Below are 20,562 nucleotides of genomic sequence, written 5' to 3'. Positions count from 1 at the left end.
GTGCTGCTGCTTCCCCTCAAGACCTCACCCCCTGCTCACTCCTCTCTGTCCCCTCCCACTGGTTGCTCGTCTTTATGGCTGGTAAAAAGGGGAGGCATGGCCCCGTAGCCCCCCTGTTCCGGCACCCCAAGCTCTGGTTCTCAAAGTGTTACAAAGTCTTGTCTATGCTGCAGAATAGCCCGAACCCAGTCAAAGGTGTAGCTGACTCTGAAATAGCCAGCTTTTCTAATGGGCTCATCACCCAGCAAAGATTCTCATATTCTAAGGCCAGAAGGGACCATTGTGATCTAGTCTGACCTCCTGTATAACCCAGCTAGCGAACTTCCCTGAAATAAGAACATATCTTGTAGGGGAAAAAATTCAATCTTGATTTAAAAGCTGTCAGTTACGAGGACTAAACCGTGACCCTTGGTAAATTGTTCCAGTGGGTAATTACTCTGGCTGTTAAAATTGTGTGCCTCATTTCAAGATTTAATTCGTCTAGCTTCAACTTCCAGCCTTTGGATCATATTCTACTTTTTCTACTAGATTTAAGGGCTCATTCTTAGATTTGTCCCCCATGTTGGTACTTACAGACTGTAATCGAGTCACCCCTTAACCTTCTCTTTGTTAAGCTAAAGAGAATATGCTCCTGGAGTCTGTTGTTATAACAGTTTTTCTAAACCTTTAATCATTCTCGTTGCTCTTCTCTGAACCCTCTCCAATTTATCAATATCCTTTTTTCATTGTGGATGCTGGAAGTGGATACCAGTGTGCCAGTACAGCGATAAGATAACTTCTCTACTTCTACTCAAGATTCCGCTGTTTATGCATCCCAGGATCGCATTAGCCCTTCTGGCCACAGCATCTCACTGGGCGCTCATGTGAGATGATTATCCACCACAGGGATAGAGTCCCCCATCCTGTTAAGTGGTCTACACTCTTTGTTCCGAGAAGTATACATTCCCATGTAGCCATATTCAAACACCTACTGTTTGCTTGTGTGCAGTTTCCCAAGTGATCCAGATCTTTGTAATAGTGACCTGTCCTCTTCATTATTTACCACTTCCCCAGTTTTTGTGTCATCTGCAAACTTGTCCAGTGGTCATTTCATATTTTCTATCAGGTGACTGATAAAAATGTTAAATGGTATGGGTCCCAGGACAGACCCATGAGGGACCCCACTAGCTCTTCAGATCTGTGTAAGCTTGAAAAATTGTTTCTCTCACCAACAGAAGTTGCTGCAATAAAAAAAAACAAAACCTTATTCTCCTTGTCTCCCTCAAATATCCTGGGACAACATGGCTACAACAACACTGCATACATTATTCTGTTTGCACATTATAGTTGTGATCACATCATGATCACTTCTACCTAAGCTACCATTAATTTTTAGTTCTGTGATCAGTTCCTCTTGATCTGTCAAGATGAGGTCTAGTATAGAATTCCTTCTTGTTGGTTGTAACACTTTTTGAGTTAAGAAATTATCATCTATAATACTTAGAAATTCTAAGGCTGTTTTAGTACCGGAAGCAGGAGACTTCCAGTGTATGCCACTCAAATTGAAATCCCCCATCATCACACAGCTTTTTTCCTACACATTATAAGTAGGCTTGGCAGAATTCAATGTTTATTTTCTTTATCATTTTGGCAGAGAACATTGACGGTTATTTTAAGCATTTTTAAAAAGTTTATAATTTTCACCATTGCACAGAATTATGGGTTTTAAAGCCTTTTTTTTTTCAATTTTTATGTACCGGTATTTAAACGTTCACAGCTGTGGGGAAATGACATGGGGTCAGACAATGGGGAGGTGTTAGTTAATTGTTCGATGACAGCTGTTGAGATTCAAAATGCTAAAGCTTCATAACTGTGAAAACACAAATTGTCAACATCATATGTCAAAGTATACAAAGTAAATAGCCTTCAATCAAACACTAGTAAATTCTCAAAAAGCATTTTTCTTTCTGTTCCTATCTGTAAAGTTGGATTATTTTTGATGGAAATATTTTTTCATCGGTTTGTGTGTGTACAGTGAAATCAATGTTTGCCAGTAAAAATCTAATCCTTCCAATTCTAATTGTAGATAGTTGTGTAAGGAGCAGGTCATGATGCTTCCCTAGTGTAATATGGTGGTCTGTGGCAGGCACCAGCTGATACCCCGTCTTGAGTTTTATCTGTTAGGACATTGATCCATAAGCATTTCAAGATCCTTTTCTTCTGAGTTAGCAGAAACCAGTAATACCATTTTTGACAGAGAGAGTGATGCACAGCTCTTTAGAAAAAACTGGACTCGGACATGTCCAAGGACAGGGGTGGGGGCTTTTGCTGATTGAGCTAATTAAGGTTTACCCATGTTTGTAATCAGGACAGACTCCAAGCAGCGGCAGCCCTGGCTTGCTCTTGTCAGCGTTGGTGCAGCTGCTCCGTTTGATGGGCACTGACAGTTTGGTTGGAGCTAGTCCCAGGTGTAGACAGAGCCTCTGACATGCAACTATTGAATTGCTGCTCTGCATGCTGATTTGTTTTAGGGGGTGTGGCCCTGGATTTTTGAGCTCATCTCCCCAGCCCACACATAGGGCAGATAGTACCTGCATTGGCCAATGGGGAAGTCCAGCTTGTGCCATCCATTCTAGAGGCAATACCTCTGCTGCATCCTGCTAGCAAATCAGCTGCTCCCTCCCTGAGAGCATTTAAGGATGCTCTTGTTAACCTTTGCTGGGTGGTGGCACTGCTGGGGGGCAAAGGGATTGACACTCAGGGATAGACAGAGGTATTGGGACCTCAGAAACTCCTGTGGGTGGGGTTGAGGTCCTGGCAGCTAAAGCTGGCCCCGGCCCACCTACATCTCACACTATCTCCTCTTCCCCATCTCCTCTTCTCACCAGCAGGATCACCTCCCAAGGAGACTTGGGCCGCGGTTGCAGTTAGGCTGTTATTAAGGTCCTTCCCCTTAGCATCTGGGTAAGGAGAGGGGAAGCTGTACCAAAGTTAATGCCTTGTTAGCAGAGGACTCGCAGCTGGCCTGTTTTGCTGATCAGTGTCTAGCACTTTGTTGCCTTGTGTCATCTTTGGGTAGCATTTTGAGCCCAGAGCTGTCCAGTTCCCTGTCACTGAGATTCAGTCATCCTGCAAGGATACTGGGGTCTTCCTTGCTGAACCTTCACTCACTGAGCAGAAAACACTCAGTAAGATGGGAGCTTCTCTGGGGAAACTGACTCCTGCTGATTTTACCCAAGAGCTTATCTAGTGCTTGTGACCATGGCAAGTAACCTCTTGCCCATCATCCAAGAAAGGAGAGCAACTGCCGGAGCCTCTGCCTGTTTGTCATCTGTCTTTTATTCCCTTCCCCTTACTTCCCCCTCCCTCTTGCACCTTCTGTTTCTATGTGCCCTGCCTGCTGGCTTCCCCTCCCTTCTCCCCATTCTCCCTCTTATCATGACTGACTCTCTCCTACACAATATCTCTCTGCAAACGGCAGGCCCCATATTTCAAACAAGGGAATGAGAGTGAGAGATCAATATTTGAAACTTTATAAATATTAAGTACAGACATTTATTTAATGCATCAGGTATTAAAACTCAAAGTATATAACCAGCTGAGACCCAGGGTATTAAAAACAGATTAACAAAGACTTCATGGGATCTTCATGCTGAATGGAACATGCAGGTTGCACAGGGAAGGAATTGGCTTCCCCATGCTGCTTAGGCTCTTATGGGCTGGCTGAATCCCCGATCTCTGTGTGAATCCCGGAGCCAACTCAGGGTACTGAGAAAGGCACCTGAGTCTCCTGCATTCACTGATGGGATCTCCCTTATAAAAACTGCTAACAGTTTCATCTGCACACTCCTTGCCCCAAAATAACGCCCCCTCTGTGAACACCAGTTAAACTAGTTCGAACTCTGATGGAGGAAGTGTTGACAGGCTGATATCATTCATACATGTTAGTGTTATCAGTCATCTTTGCTCTACCCTAAAGCAAGATCAATCTGGACATTTCTAGTCCTCCTCTATCTGCTTTCCTGTATGTTTCACCACCTCCTCCTCCTCCATCTCTGACCCTTAGTGCATTCTCTCTCCTTTCATCTTTTCTCTTCCTTCCTCAGAGCTATCTGAAGGGGCCAGTCTCTGTAAAGAAGCTGCTTTCTTGGGGGAGATGACTCGAGTTTCGGGATCAATGCCAAACCAGGGCAGATGGAACAAAGTCCAGTCCATGCTGCCAACAAAGGGGCTGTAGGTTGGGACTAGAGACTGGCCTGGACCAACCTCCCCAGAGTCTGACACACCAAAATGCACTGGAGGGCAGCAGCTGAAAGCCAGATCAAAATGGTGCCGCTTTGACATATCTTTACTTGGGACTTCCCTGAATTCCATGAGAGGAAGGGAAAAAGAGCTCCCCAGGAGCAAGGAGGATGGAAGCTGGACTCTTGTGTGAGGAGGTATAATGTCCTGAAGATTCAGCCGGGATCACACACCCTTACTTAGCCAAAGCCTGGATGTGGCCCATGGAGTTTATGGCATTATCTCTCCCCCCACACCTCCCGACTCCCCAACACTCACACAAACACACAAGGTATTGTACTGCCCCTGTGGGGGGGAGCCTGGCAAGGGGAGCGTGGTTGGAAGAAGCTCTCGGTGGGCTTGAGAGTGCCTGGCCTGGGATATGGACGTGGAAGGCAGTGTGTGTGGTTAGCGCAAATTTGGGAAGAGAAGGTCTGTTGCTCTGGGCTTACTGTGTGGAGAGGAGGGCAGCGGACATGGGTTCAGAGATGACTGGTTGCCTTGCTGGAAGCCCGTTCTGAGGGTGAAAGGAGGACTGTCCAGGTAGGGGGTGCTGGCTCAGGTTCTGGGCTGATGGGGAGAATGGTTAGGACATTCACTGAATGGGGGAGGGAAGGTTTGCTTGCTAGAGCTTCTTTGGGGGACAGTGCCTTGACTGAACATGGGTGGGTTCCCCAGCTGGGGCATGGGCTGTGTGGAGAGGTAAAGGTAAGTGGCTGGCTTGGGGGTTGGGTAGGAGCCTGCCAGGCAGCAGGTACAGAAAGCAGTGTTTCTTCCCAGCGAGCGGTGCTATCCGGCGAGAGCAGCCTTCCAACATCGCTGTTAATCTTTAATTGGTATTTGATTTGATTTAACATGATCTCCTGCTTGTAAAACACCTTGAGATGTTTCTGTGTGTGAGGGCGTCGGGAGATGCTGTTGTACTGTATTAATGAGTCTCCGCTGGAACATAAAGGGAGATGATTTGAGGCAGTGACCTCTCTTGACATGCACAGGACAGCTGAATGTTTTGGAAGTAGCCCTCCTTGGAGGCGCAAGGAAAGCTGTATGGGGTGTGCTGTGGGTGGGGACAGGATTCCACATCAGGGTCAGTCTGCCATTTTGGTACCATTAAGGTTATATTCAGGTGGCTGGTAACTCCCTGCCATCCACCCCAGAGGTGGCTGCATTTTTGTGCTGCCAAAATTGAAGCTGAAACACACCCTCTCCATGTTAAAAGTGCTACTTTCTCATTAGCAGGTGCCTTTGCGTGCCTCCCATTGATGTGTGCTCTGTAGGATTTGCAGTTCAGTTGCTAAGCAGTTCAGGAGGTTGATTTCTACATCTCCGTCTTTCCTGGGAGGTAGAAATATGTTTTAATATCCAAGCAGTCTTGAAACATTAGGTATTAAACTATTATATCTTAACACCCACATGTGGCCAATGCTATGGGCTATGCACTGAGAAAGATGGAGTAATTAAAGTTTATTTTTTCATAGACTAATCTCCCAAGCATGTATTTGAGCCTGATTTAGAAACATCATATTGCCGAGCATGCAGAATATTAGTGTTGCTTAAAATGTATACGTGTTCTGTATGTTCCTTTTTAATGTCAGCAGTACTCCCAGTGCCAGATCAGAGTTTTCTGCCCTTTATGTGCCAGATATTGGGGCTGGGGAGGAGGCAGTGGAAGGAGTAATTGGCAGCACAAGTAAATGATATTTTAGATGAGCCACAGGGCTGCATGTGGAGTGTTTGTGGCTTTGAATTTATTTTCCTCTTGCAGTAGGTGCAAAATCTTCAGTCCCTTTGCAGGCTGCTTCTAAACCCTCTGCAGAGGAGTCTGGGTGTTCTCAGGCAGACCAGAGCTAGTCTAATTGGCGCTTGGTGTAAAAAAAGACCCAAAGGAGGTTGGTGTCAGGAGCTCTCTGAATGAAGTGGCAGCTGTTTGTACGTACAGGATCAGAGACTTCCAAGGGGAGGATTTCTTTTGGAATTTTTTTTTGCATTCCAGTCTAATTAAGCAGTGGTTAATTGGATCAGTAGCAGGAAGAAACTCTGATGCAGTTCTGCCCTGAACGGATTGGTCTGCTTTTAATTTTCACATTCATCTGTCTTCTCCTTGCTCACAAGTTGGGGAGTGTGATGTGGGAGAGGAGGGCCCCAATTTGTTCTCCAATTCAGGAGAAGTCCTTTTCCTCCTTGACATGTCTCTTGCATTCCCCTCCTTATCTCTTCATTTCCTGGTTTCTCCTCCTTCATCCTCAGCTAGGGATCACCAATGACTTTTCACTTTGAAGCCAAGCAGATGGCATGCAAACAGACTGTGTTCAGGCATTCTTGCGGCTGAGACTTCAAAGGCAACAAAGAAACAAATCATTGCACCACTCTAACCCAGCCAGTTGGGCAGATAACACCACTGGAGAACTCCACAGAGCTGGGCATATGTCAGACATAAACCCTATGAAGGAGCGTTATCCCACCTTTTACGGACTAAGTTTCAGAGAGTTGAAGTCACTTGCCCAAGGCTACCTAAGGGCTTGTCTACATGACCGGTTAGCATCCGGCAAGCTGGAGTATAGCGTGCTGCGAACTGTCTGTGTGGATGCTGCTGCTGCACATTAAAAGTTCCCTAGTGAGCGCTGACCTTCTCCTGTTTCAAAGAGCAGTAGCTCAAACCACCCTAGGGAATTTTTAGCGCATAGTGGCAGGGTCCGCGTGGACAGTTAGTGAGTGACGTGCTAGTATGCTGTAGATTTACGTCCCAGCTTGCCACATGCTCACTTGCCGCTTGACAAGCCCAAAGTCATTGGTGGAAGGAGGATTGAAGTCCAGAAGTTCATGGCTTCCAGTCTCATTCCTCACGCTCCTTCCGCCACACCCTGCTGGCTTGGTTTGGGGCCCTACCACCGTCCTATCTGCAACAGACACTCTCTGTCAGCGGCAGGTTCTCCATGGGGGAAGGGATAGCTCAGTGGTTTGAGCATTGCCCTGCTAAACCCAGAGTTGTGAGCTCAATCCTTGAGGGGACCACTTAGGGATCTGGGGCAAAAATCTGTCTGGGGATTGATCCTGCTTTGAGCAGGGGGTTGGACTAGATACCTCCTGAGATCCCTTCCAACCCTGATAGTCTGTGATTCTATGGGGACTCCCAACTTGGCATGAATACTGGCTGTGAATACTGAAGCAAACCATTCTGGCCTCTTGTTCTGCCCTGCCTTGGGGTGGGGGAAAGGAGGGATTCATTTTTTGGCCAGCTTGCTTATTATTTGTAAGGCTGGGTGACTGCGTAAGTGCAGATGGAAGGCTGAGGGTGGAGAGCCCTACAGAGTACAACATCCCTTCAGCTACTCCAGCATTGCTCTCCTCCACCTTCATGTGCTTCAGTACTCAGCAATATTGCCCCTCTCCTCCTCCACCTACTCCTCTGGTGCAAGGAGTCTACCCCCGGTGCGTCTGCCTTCCTTACTCAGGCCTTTACTTAGCCAGAGAAGGAGTAAGACCCCTCCTTGTCCCCCTGCTCAGATTGCGCCTTTGGCTGCGGTGAAGAGAAGAGAGGCTGTTTGTCCAATTCCCCCTCCAACCCCCTCCACCCCAAATCATACATGCAAGAGGAAGGAAAGGAGATCTGACTCTGCCTTGGCACCCCCAGCCAGGTGCATGGAAGTGAGGGGAGGGAGGTGGGTATTGCTGTTCTGTGACAAAGGTGATATGATATAATCTAGAATAAGGTGGGAGGAGAACAGGGATAATGGCTCCAAGTCACAGGTCCTTTTCCGCTCTGCCACTGGGGCACTGCTTGGGTGAGCCAGCAAAGGTCCGATGGAGCTCACAGCTGGCAGGAGCTGTATGCCACTGCCTGGGAAGGAGACAGACCCTCGCCTCTCTCCCCTCACCCCATTGGGCCTCCTGCTGCCCAACTCTCAGCCTCATTCCATCCAGAACTTCCATTCCCTGCTCCCGTCCCGCCTGGAGAGCATAAACCTGGGGCCAGCCTATAGATGGGATTGGGATTAGCAAACTGCTGTGCGAACATCTTGGTGGTAGTCCCAGGCTTGTGGGAAGGGGCGTGGGGGGAGAAATTCAGAGCAGCAAAGCTTGGGTCTCCAGCCTAAGTCACCTAAGACAATTCAATGATTGCTGGTGGTTATTGGAATACCTGGGAGTTTGGACATCCCTGGGGCAAGGGTGGATTTTTATGTTTTGTGCCTCTCAAACAAACCCAGGTGCCTCTGGCCTAACCCTTGGATGTTTGTTTAGTTAGCAACAGCTTGTAAAGCGTCCATTTCCCTGGGTTTAAGAGAGATCTGGCACTAAACTGTTTGTCTCCAGATGGGTGTTTAAACACAGCACAGAAGTGCTTCTGCTGAAGCGTTAGTGGTCTGACGAGCGGGCGTTGGGATGGAAAACAGGAGAAATGCCCCTCTGTTTAATGAGCGAGGGAAGGAGCTGTGTATTCGGCTAGCGTCCCTTAGAACCTGGCAGCAGACTGGCCTCGAGCAATAAAGAGCTGAATCGGAAATCCAATTTCAGCTCAAACATAAGCCCCATTGTTGCGGCTCGGTTGAACAGAGCCCCCTGCTTGCTGCCCTTGGGCGATGGCGTTTACTGTTCGGGATGTCAGTAATTAGATACACACGATGAAAATGAGCAGGGAAATGGAGCAGGGGTGGGGACACTGGAGGAGTGGCAGTGAAATGAGAACTGCAATACGTTGTTCCTTCCCTCCGACATTCAGCTCCATTGGCCAGGAGCTCAGATGCCCAGGCCTTCCTCTATTTCAAACTTTGTGCTTTTCCGCAGGAAGAGGAGGTCATCGGGTCTTGTGCAGCGGTTGTTTTTTTGGTTCATGTGCCACTTTCTTTAAAAAAAAAAAATCAAGTTGTGGAGTGAATGGTGGCACATCAGGAACCATGATGCATGTAGGAAGGGTAGGAGATTGGGAGTCACGGTCCCTGCTTTCTACTGCCAGCTCTTCCACTGACTCACAGTGTGACCTTTGTCAAGCTGCCGTACCTGTGACTCAGTTGAATTGTGAAAGCAGAGTAATACTTGCCTATCTCCCTGGGATTTGTGGGTTAATGGTTCTAAAGCACTTTGAGATCCTGGGCTGAAAGGGGCTTTATAAGGGCAAAATAATATGAATTTGCTATGAGGTCTCTCATCTGTTGTGACTCTGAATGTTTCCAGTCTCACCGATATATTTCAGTTACAAAAGCACCTAGTGACCCCAGCCAGGATCGGTCATATGCCCACATAGACAAGCCTGTGCCTTGGAGAGCTTGTAATCTAAATAAACAAGACAGGGAAAATGGGCCCAGAGAAGTGACTTGCCCAAGATCACACAACAGGTCGGTGGCAGAGCTAGACGTTTGGGTGGTGGGTATGTTTTGGGAGTGGGGAAGGTGCTTGTACAGCTCTTTGGGGACACTGGAATGTGAAATATGTTGTGTAAATATCCATGTTCTGTACTCTCCCCTCCTCTGTCACAGGGAGCTGACCAGCAGATCAGCACCTCTAATTCAGTGCTGAGTGCCTTCCTGACACCCAAACCCTTACCCTGTTTGCAAACCCCCAGCGCGCTGCAAAAATGTCTGCATTTTTGGTGCATATATTTCCATTAGCTTCAAATCTGGCTCGTGCTCTGAATCCAACTTAAATGTGATTCTCTGTTCTGACACCAATATTTCTAAAAGCAGACTTGATCAAATTATGAGGTAAAGAGCACTGGAGTATCTCAGTGGATGTATTTCCTGTTGTTTTCAAACAAATGCATGTTAGGTCTCATTTTACTGATGTGATTTGTGTGTGTGTGGAGGTGGGGGTTGGAAAGGAGACTGAGTTCCAGAAATAAATAAATGGCTTTCCCTGAATTCCGAACAGAGAGAGAGAGTCAGCTCTGCTGGGAATTTAGCAATCTGTGTCAGACTGTCACAGAGGCTGCAGTGGTGGCTCAAGTTAATTGGAGATCAGTGCTCTCACTTAAGTGTCTTTATATTCCTGAAAAAAGGTTCTAAGACGCTACAGGGCTGCTTCCCAAACATCCCAGAATTGCTACATGCAAGGTCGCCTTAAGTCAGTTTTACTGCTTGTGCAATCTATTAAGCAAAGTCCTGTGACTGAGAGCAGATGCAGCACGAACAGCAGCAACTCCAGCTTCTCCGCCCTGCCCCACTAATGTATCTTGGGGCTGCTCTCTGTGAGAGGGTGATTTGTCCTCAGTGGACCATGCAATCTTTGGCCTCTCTGGAGAGTGCCAGCGTGGGTGGCCATTGTGAGGGTGCCTCTTTGGGCAGCAGATGGCAACCACAGACTCCGTTCAGCATGGGCTGCCAAGCAGCTGGCAGATGGTAATGACATTTGGTCACCACCACCCTGGGCCCAATAGGGGCCATTGGTACACAGAGTTTTGCATCCCGTGAGGTAATCTGCTGTCCCACAGTGGTTATCGATCTCATTCACCGCTTCAATTCCCTTTCATTGTATAGAGCTAGCAAGTTGGCCTCTCCCACCAGAAAGCTAATGGGCCATTGGCCTGGCTTGGGCTCCTTAGCAATGTGTTACGCTGTAGGATTTCACAGCCGATTCTGTCCCCGGGCCAGTCTGTCCAGAGCTGCAGATGGCTGAGTTCTTTTTTCACCTTATCCCCTTCACTAAAAAGACCCAAATCAAACGAATCTTGCTCACACCGAGCGTTGTGCCATATTCTGAGCTGACACAGAGCATTAATCCTGGCAGCTGCAGACCTGGGCTTTCTCTTCAGCCTCAAAGGCACCACTGCTCCTGAATTATTACTGAGGTGCCTGTGGTCTGTGATCCGTGGTGTTAGACAGATGGCCTACAGAGATTGAGAGATGGCTCAGTGTGACCCACACATCGCTCTGGTGTCAGAGTGGGATTGGGATCCTTCAGCATGGCGTTGGCCTGAACTGGAGTCCATCTTCCTACTGTCAGAAAATATTTTAGCTACCACTTTCAGGAAGGCCCTTTGTGAGCTGGGTTTTGAAAGAAGCAGTAAACATCTGTGACTGACCAAATAAAACTCCTCTTGTAATATTCTGGCTCTGGTTTGCTCTGCACAAATTGTTTCCTTGCTCACTGAATTGACTGTAAAACGTCTGTGAGTATAGAAATATTAATAATTAGCATCTAAGTATCACTTGTTAATTAGTGCAATATATATAATATTGTACCAATGTATGACACGAGGTGTAGTTAATGATAGCACACTACACACAGCCTTGAGACTTGGCTTGATATTTTTAAGACTTAGCAAGATCTGCAAAACAAGCCAAGTTTGAAGAAAATTGATTCAGTAGTTGAAGTTATGAAAATTTTGGTCTACATTTAAAAACATGAATTTTTGGGGGCCTCAGTTTGTGCGTGCCCAACTTAAAGCACTTTAAAGAAGTCAGATTTTGATAAAGCTCAGAGCACCTGCTCTCTGGAATTAAGGGCCCTTGAAGGTGGCTGAGGTTGGGTCACCTAAAAATTGGAGCACCAAGAACTGCTAGCCGCTTTTGAAAGATTGGGCCTTAACAGGGATTGGTCCAAGGACTGCATAATCTTAACAAAAATGCAACCAGCACAAGAAATAATGGGATGGAAACATTTCAGACCGTCTACACAACATTGTAAACCCGGCTCTGTGAGTCCTGGGCTTGTGGACTCAGGGTTTCCAATAGGGGCGATGTATGCGCAGGGATGAGGGGGCTGCTTTTCAGAAGGGGGAAGGCTGCCAGGGGTGGGGGGTGACTCAAGCTGTTCCGGGGTTGTGCCCCCCCCACAGGTCATCTTGCACTAAAGCATCCACCCAGCATTATAAACCTGGGTTTACAATTGCTGGACCCAGGTCTCACAGCCGTGCTGCCAGGGCCCATATTCCACTACATGGACCTTCTGACTCAAGTCTTTAGGTTAAACGCTGCGTCCACTGCAACAAGACAGGGCTTGGATCCCAGTCACAGTGGGACTTGGGCTTTGATCCACCTCCCCAGCAGGGTCCTAGGACCCTCGTCCTGAGTGTTGGCTGACCTGAGTCAGACTGATCTGTGTGTGTACAGGGGAGTGCTTAGACTTAAACCTGAGTCAGAGCCTGGGCTTAATGTGCCAGGCAGACATACCCTAAACGTTGGATGGTTTAGACACAACAAACCCTGCATCTCAACAGGGCACTAGGCAAGACGACCCTTGCTCCCTGTTCTAACCCTGTGATTCTGGGTTCTTTAAGCTTTAACACGACAGAACTGATTTTTTTTTCAAACGTGGCTTGCTATTAACTGTAATGCCTTTCATCATGAGACATAATTAACTGAAGCATTTTTCTAATAAAACGTAAGTTTCCCCTAGCATCGCCTTCTTACGATTACTGATGAATTTAGTGTCACAACAACACTGGGAGGCAGGCAGATAGGTGTTATCCCCAAGTGAGAGGAGGGGAAAATGAGGCAGGCGAGTGGTTGAGTGGACAGGGCATTGGAGCAGGACTGGGGTTTAATTCCTGGCTCAGCCACAGACTTCCCATATGAGTCTGAGTAAGACACTTAATCTGCCTCATGCCTTGGTTTCCCCATCTGTAAAATGGGGACAGCACTTCCCGATCTTCCGTAGTGAATGTGAGGTGCTCAGACACTGATAAGGATGAATATCCAGAAACAGAGATGGGGTAGGGCCCCAAAGAGTTAGATCTAATTGCTCTTGTTCTTTCACACTGCTCATGATGGTTTAGAAGCAAATTGGACCCACGTCTTTCCCCTTTAGCTCCAAATGCTCTTACTTCACATTGGCTCTGGGTATATATGCGTGTCTGTTTGTGTTTCAGGCTCTCTGAAGAGTCCAGTGAACAAGACGGCCCTGACACTGATTGCAGTCAGCTCCTGCATCCTAGCCATGGTGTGTGGCACCCAGCTCTCCTGCCCTTTGACAGTGAAGGTCACTCTCCATGTGCCTGAGCACTTCATTGCAGACGGTAAGACCCTGAGAGCGAGACTTCCCTCTGGAGCTTCCAGATCCAATCCAGTTAGAGTCCTTCTCTGTGTGACTTTCCCAAGTGCCTCCTAGAACTCCCCTTTCTCAAACTACCCTTCCGAGGACTTTCCATTCTTCGCTTTATTCCTCAGTGCTGGGTGGCCTAGAAAAACACCTGGGGACAATCTGTTATAGGACACTAGTTCCCCCCAGCACCCCACCCACACTAACCCTAACACAATCGTTGACAGTCCCAGCAGGGAGAGAAATATGACTATGCCTTGGAGAGTTTTTTCTCCTCTCCGCCCCCAGGGAGCAAACTCTCTGGGACGGGGCTGAGACTCACTGCTGTGTCAGGCTCTGGCTGCATGTTTTTTGTTTTTTTTTGCATAACTAGAAGGCTTCAGTCTCGGGGGTTTGGCAATCTGGCAAGCCCTCAGCAGCACCGCATTTGCTCACACTTGAAAAGAGGACGGGGAGGCTGTGAGGAAGATGCGGCGAGTATGGAGTGATTTATGGATTTGGTTGTGTGGGAGGGGGACGTCCTTTGACGTTGCATTTGTATTTTTGGCATCAGAGCTGCTCAGTTTTCATTTGAGATTCCTCCCTCTCCCCAGCAGCAGAGCTGCTGACTGCATTATATTCATACCCCAGGGAAACTGACTTCGCTCTCCATACAGAGCCAATTCAGACAGAGAGATGCCTGCCCCATGGAACTAAAACCCAATAGCCATTGGCACGAGGGGCGGGGCAGAAATCTTCCCCCCCCCACCTCTGTTTTATAACTCTGTGTCTGACTGAAATCCATGCTTGCTCTGAAGTGAAGCACTGGGCTTCCCGGGCAGACACCGGGAAGCCGCATGGATGCTCGCCCTCTCGTCAGAGTGAAGCCGTTTGTCTCTGGCCCTCGCCACTCTGGAGAACGTGAAATTGCCAGTGTTGGAGCGAAGAGCAAGAGGCTCTGAAGAATTAGACAAAGGCGGCTGTCGCTATTTATTGCTTTCGCCAGCTTGGCGCCTTGTGTTTGTTGTTTCACTGACCTTTTCCATATAATGTGCAGTGAGCGTCAAGTGCAACTTTTCAGTAACACAAGGGCAAATTTCATTTTCTTCCTGAAGACGGGACCCATTATTCAGTCGGTTCCAATTCTTCAGCTCCTGCGGTCTCCTTCCTGCCTGAGCCAGGCTGAGGGGGGCTTACGTCCAAAAGAAACGTGCCATGCACAGTCCGGGGCTGTGTAGGCAGCTGCAGTCACTTTTAGCTTGTACCCGTACTGTAGTTCTGGGCGTCTGGTTCTGATCCAGTCAGGGGCCTGTTCGCCGGAGGTGCTAGCTTTGGTGGGGAGGACAAATGCTTATGAAGCAGGAAAGCAAGTTGACGGGACCAAGTGTGATGAGACGGAATTTAAGGCACCTTCGCCTCACTAGGTGAAACACTCTGGTCTGTGTTGTGCAGCATTCAGACTAGATGCTCCTAATAGTCCCCTCTGGCCTCAGAATGAATTCATAGCGATTTAATGCTGCACAGAATCACAAGTGGCCCACACATCTCAACCCTGGTGTTTATGATGACATTTTCCAAGGTTGGTGCCTGCAAAATTTGCATTGATATCAAGTGCATCCCAAAACAATACTCGGGCAGATGAGCACTACAAGCACTGGCTGGCTTAACGTGCCTGCAGAACTAGACCCAAACCCACTGGGACCTGATTACACATGTTAGGTTCAGTTTGGGTATGAAAATAACCTAACACGCTTGGGCTGGGTTGTCTCTGCTCACCTTCTCCTGCCCGTAGGCGTGGCAGAGTGGCAGTTGCGTGCCTCACTCCTGCCGGCTGCCACCGACTTGCTGCACTGCATAGCGAATGCGCCAATGAGCCGTAGTGCCTCTTGTCTATAGCATCTATGCAGCAGTAAGGTGGCATTGCCCTGCAAGAGCCGGGGACACAGCCATGGTGGCTGCGCTGACCCTGCGGCGAGGCGGTGCCTGGAGACAGATCATGGGCACGGAGAGCAGGAAGCCCCCCCGGCCATGTCCCAAGCATGAGGCAGTGGCTGGGGTGCTGACCTAGTTTCAGCAGCAAGTGCAAGGCTCGAGTTGGGTCTGAAAATGTCTTGGCACTCTCAGGCATGGATCAGGTCAGCTGTGGACTAGTCGAGTTTGAGTCAGGCTTTCAAATTAGGCCCGAGGAGACCTCTGTGCAGAATGGGACGAAGAGTGAGCAGTTACCTGTTTTGCAACATCAGATGTAAGTCTTGAGCATGCTGCTTACATGCTAGGCTTTGAAAACCCTGCCTTGGCATGTGCTGGGTATCCTATAAAAAGCAAACTTTGGGCCCTTACCAGCAATGCTGTGTGTGTTTCCATTTTGCAGCTGCAGGCTGAAGTTGGAAAAATTCAGGGTTGAGAAGAGGTAGAGAGCGTGTGTGTGAAATGGATGTCAAAACGAAACGAGTTACTTCTCCACAGCCTTCAAAACAAGAAATAAATAAAAGGAGCATCCAGACTTTTGACTAGAGTGAGTGTTAGTGGTGTTTCCACAGACCGTCGTTCATGAGTAATCAATGACCAGGAAAGAGAACAAGCAGCCCTTGCCCTGATGAAAAAGGCTGCTGCTTCTTCTCTATCCACTTGCATCCAAGGAACTTGGTGTATCACAAATTGTTATTTACTGTTTGTTCTGGTAGAACTTGGAACCCCCAGTCAGGTTCCAGGCCCTGCTGTGCTAGGCTCTGCATGAATGCATAGTAGCTGAATGCTAGTCAAGACACCCAGTAGTCATGGAAGGCAATGAGTGCTATTCCTAACTCACAGTCGGATAAATTGAAGCACAGAGGGTACGGTGACTTGTTGAAGGTCACAGTGTAAGGCAGTGGTGTGACTATTTCCCGGGATCCCAGACTCCTGGTCCATAGTTTGAACCATCCGAAGACACTGCACCCTCGAGAAATATGATGAAATATAAGGTGACTCCATAGCATTCCTGTCTCCAGGAAGTGGATGGTACTGCGAATTATTCAAATACCTAGAACATGCAAGCAAAGATGACACTGAAATACCAATAAAACAGATTAATCTCTCTGAAACTGGGGGAAAATAGGCTGATCTCCCATCCTGCCTTAATGGCTTTTCTAAAGAGAAAGCAGTGAGAGGAGTGGTGAAAAGGTTTGCAGGAGAAGGGAAATATGATCTGCAACGAAACTGTAAAATATCATTATAAACTGTGAAAACTTTTTTTTTCCTTTTGTAATGGGAAATGGAGTCGAGGGCTCCTAGATGGAACTGGGAGCAGCAGAGACAATTTGCAGCAAAGATCTGTTTTCCTGAAATCTCATCATTAGAAGCACCGGCATTCTGAGGCCCTGTCTTGGAAGGGAGAAGTGCTTAGAGCCATGCCTTCCTTTAAATAACAACAAATCCCCAGGTAGTGCCAGGCTGGCAGCATAATATTATAAAACATTTAAGGAGATCACAGCATTGAGCTGGGGCAGGACATTTTAATGACACCCAGGGATGCGTTCTTGGCTTGGCTTCTCCTCAGCACAGATTGTTGCTAATTTCACTCCTCAGCAAAGGGAATAGCCAAGTTTGTTTGGACAGCAGCCCTTAAAGTGTGTGGAAAGGAGAAGGGGCAGGAGGGAGGAGACGCAAACTTCCTGTCTGCTGCTCTGCACAGGATGAATTGGGAGGAACGGAAGGGAATTGGCTTGGGGACCAGAAGGAAGATGGAGATGGTGGCTTTTTCTTAGACTTAGACCTTGTCTATACTGGGTTGTTTGTGCACAAGTGGGTCCAAATCACCATGCAGATGCCCTGCCCTGGTAAAAGATGAGGCTTACATAAGTGACTTGACCCTGGCTTTTTCCTGGGATTAGCTGCATCACAGAGCCCCGCACGGGACTATTTGTAATCCTGCTCCTGTCCCGCTCCGGCTATTGTGGCAGTGGGTCCTGCAGGTCCCACTGCTGGGCTCTACACTAGTCCCACACAGGGCTCTGCTGCACCAGTTCAAGGGCAGTCTTGCACTGGTGCAGCGTCTTCATCGGGGGGGGGGGTGCCACCATAGCTACCTGGATGTAATGACACCCATTCAAACTTTCCAGGGTTAGACAAGCCGTTGGAGCTTTGATTGAGGTTAAAGTAGAGTATCGCATGAGCTATAACCATGTGCTCAACATCTTTCAGATGGTGCCGTGCACATAAATACTCGCGGCTCCGTCAGCGGCACGCTCGGGTGTTTGCAGAGGGACAAGCCAGCCTCTGAGTAAGGGGAGGGCTGGTGCACTTGTTCAACACAGTCCCAGGTGTGCGGCTAGACTGGCCTCAATGATCCTTCAGTTTCCCTCCTCCCTCTTAATCTCCCAAATTTCCAGCTGATATGGTCAGAAACTCTGAGATCCTACCACTACCTCACCCTATGCTGAGTGGAAGATGTCGTTCTAATTTCAGAGCAGGATCACAGTTATAGACTCCTGCAGAGTCGCTTTTCTGAGGATTTGAACCTTTAAATGTGACTTAAAGCATCATTTATCAGCAGCAAGAGAGAAGGGAACAACAACAACAAACAGAAAAGAAAGAGCCCCTTGGTTGAATTGTCAAAATCCCCTAAGAATATGTTCGCCACTCCTCAGTTGTGCACTCACAATGGTTCTTTCTTGTAAGGAATCTTTTAAAATGTAGTGATACAAGTGACAAGAGGTGCCTGTAAAGAAACCATGGCTGGAGAGAGAGACCCTGGAGGACTTAGCCTAGAGTGTGTCCCTGCTGCACATCTATTAAACCCTCCTGTTTTCACAACCTATATACGGCAGGGGCCTGCGTTGACATCTGGCTGTGCTGGTGGGGGAGGTTGGTGAGACTCTCTGGAGCAGGAGGAGGGAGCGACATTCCATCTGGAGGGATCTTTGATTTATAAAAGATTCCCCATCATGGAACTCAAAGCACATGTGCAATAGTGGAAAGGAAACAGACCTGGATTGCAGCGTTTTTTCGTTTTTCCCCCTTCCCCTCTCCATCCCATCCACTCTCGAGCAAACCTTGAGAAAAGATAGTCCTTGCTCCAGCCTTTCAAGTCAGTGGTCTTGGACTTTGTTGGGCCAGCCAGGGCAGTGAGCCAAGCCCCTCCCTCTCCTGTGGAGCCCCCTCCCACCCAAACATTTAGACCCTGCCTCCCCCCCTTGGAGATTTACCCCAATGTCAACCCCTGGTGTAGCTGGTACTAGTGCAAACTCTGGAGCAGGCGGACTGAACAGCTGTAAGCAGCGATTTCCACTGTAATGGACTTTTACCCTAGTTTCAAGTGGGGCAGATTCCACTGATGGCAGCTTTTCCCATCTGCACTGGGGCAGCTATGTGGTGCCTGAAATCTGGTTGCTATTAGCTGGCGTGCTCAGCTGAATCTAGCTGTCTCAATCGTGCGGAGGGAGAAACAGACTAAAAACCCCATGAGGTGTTCCAGGTCCAAGCCAACCCCTCGATTACCCCCTTACGAGGGCAGCAGGATCTTAAATAAGATATAACTCCCCTCCTCCCCCCGACAAATGCCATTCCATGATTGCCATGCAGCTGATCTCTAATTGTTTCATCTGAAAATTATTTATCTTCTTCCCACATGATCATCTCCTCTACGCTTGTGGAATGGCAGGCAGCGATTAGCGGCTTTTGCTAACTTCCCCTGAAGACTGCCTGAGCTCCTCAGGCTGCAACATTGGGCTTGCAACTACTTCTCATTTTGTTTTTAATTAAATTTGCTGCTTGCAATTGTTTGCTTTCGCTCACTTTTCTCCCGCCCTCATGGTGACCAGGCATTAGTTTGTTTCCTCAGATGTTTCAGTTTTGTGTGCGCAGCATGCCCTGCACATGTGTTCGCGTATGAAATTAACATCAAACATTAGACTCACAATCTGGGGAACTGGCTGCATTTCCTCTGGCATTGTGTCTAAGTTCTGCTTTCAGTGACACTGGGATAAATCTGGAGTTAACCCACTGACTCTCCCGGAGGAACTCCAGATTTACACCAGTGAAACAGAGAGCAAGATTGGACCCTTCATGTAGCTGTCTCACCTCTGCAAACTGCAAGAGGGAATCCTATTTCTGTTTGCTTGTCACCTGGGGACCCTGCTTAGAACCTTATTCAAATCCTATTGAAATCAATACATGGACTCAGTGGACTTTGAACCAGGCTTTACCTCTGGTAATACCTGAATATGCAATCATGCTGTTGCATTTAATCATGTAAAGCCCTGTACAAACACTTCACAGTAAGCAGTGTTTTCCCCTTCTAGGGACACTGTTCAGTCTGATTGACCCAGGTAATACATGTTTCTCTTCAAGAGACCGTATTCGAGAGCAGCTTGTCTTGAATGCCATTGCATTTCTGTGAACCTGTGGGGTATGTGCGGGTTCCGAACCATCACGTCGTTGTGGTTTCTACGATAAAGCACAGCCTCACTCCTGTACACTCGTCTTGGAAGAAACTGTAAGCAAACAGCTGCCGCGTTTACTGGATGCTCATTCTAAATATTAACAACAGTTTGTGGGCTGTAGCAGCCCAGATCAAAGGGATTCAAAGGCTGTTTTCCAGCACAAACACTTTTTGTATAAAGAGCTAATAGATTCCGCAGACTGAAGTACATCATGCTTTTATCGTTCTTTTGACAAGCTTCTGATCCCGAGATGTTCTCTCTTAGCTTGCCTGTCTCTCCCTTTCCCTCCACGCCTCAAAAAAGCAGCTTGCAAGAGACAGGGGTGCCTGCAACAGGCACAGGCCACCCGGCCAGGAAGCCCAGATTGCTAGCTCAGTTTGGGAGAGCAGGTGAGTGCCTCTCCTCTCTCCTTTGCTCTATTCTGTGAGCAAGGAGGAGCTTGAAATCGAGGTGATACCTGTCATCGAATCCCCTTCAAGGCACAGGGATGTGGGGATATATGTGCCAGTGCCGCAGGCTGGGAATCTGGTCGCCTGGGACCTTTTTCGGGCGGCAGCTTTAAAGTCGCTTATGTCAGTTTCGATTTCAGGGTGTGTGTGTGGGAGAAACGGGCAGGCAAGGTGCACGGAAGGTCTTTGCTGTCTTGGGGCAAAGGGGAGCTTATTGGGAACCTGAACTAGAGAGCAAGAAAGGTAGCACTGCGGCATGTCAAATGGGTGATGGGGGGAGGAGGCCCTTGTGGAATACATGAGTGCAGCCGGCCTATGGTTAATTTCTGCAGCTGATCAATGGGATGGGGGGTTGGGGCAGGGTTACGAAACATGGAACAAAACTTTCCCAATTTTTGCAGGGACATGTGGAAAACTTGACCTTTTAAAAAAATTCCTTCAGCAAGAAATATTCTGGATATCTAATTATCTCCTGATGAGTG

General features: G+C 48.0%; 1 protein-coding gene across 1 annotated transcript in view; it reads left to right on the top strand.

The window, feature by feature from the left end:
* The window catches only part of ASTN2 (astrotactin 2), a 639,084-nt gene that overhangs the window by 226,951 nt on the left and 391,571 nt on the right, over positions 1–20,562 (top strand). The window contains exon 6 of the mRNA XM_030535214.1: positions 13,061–13,207. Coding sequence (XP_030391074.1) covers positions 13,061–13,207 — 147 coding nt within the window. The remainder of the gene's footprint in view (positions 1–13,060; positions 13,208–20,562) is intronic.

This window comes from Gopherus evgoodei, chromosome 16 (genome assembly GCF_007399415.2).
Source record: "Gopherus evgoodei ecotype Sinaloan lineage chromosome 16, rGopEvg1_v1.p, whole genome shotgun sequence".
NCBI classification, from domain to species: domain Eukaryota; kingdom Metazoa; phylum Chordata; order Testudines; family Testudinidae; genus Gopherus; species Gopherus evgoodei.
Note: the sequence above shows the minus strand (reverse complement) of the source record. Positions and strands in the feature narration are given on the sequence as shown.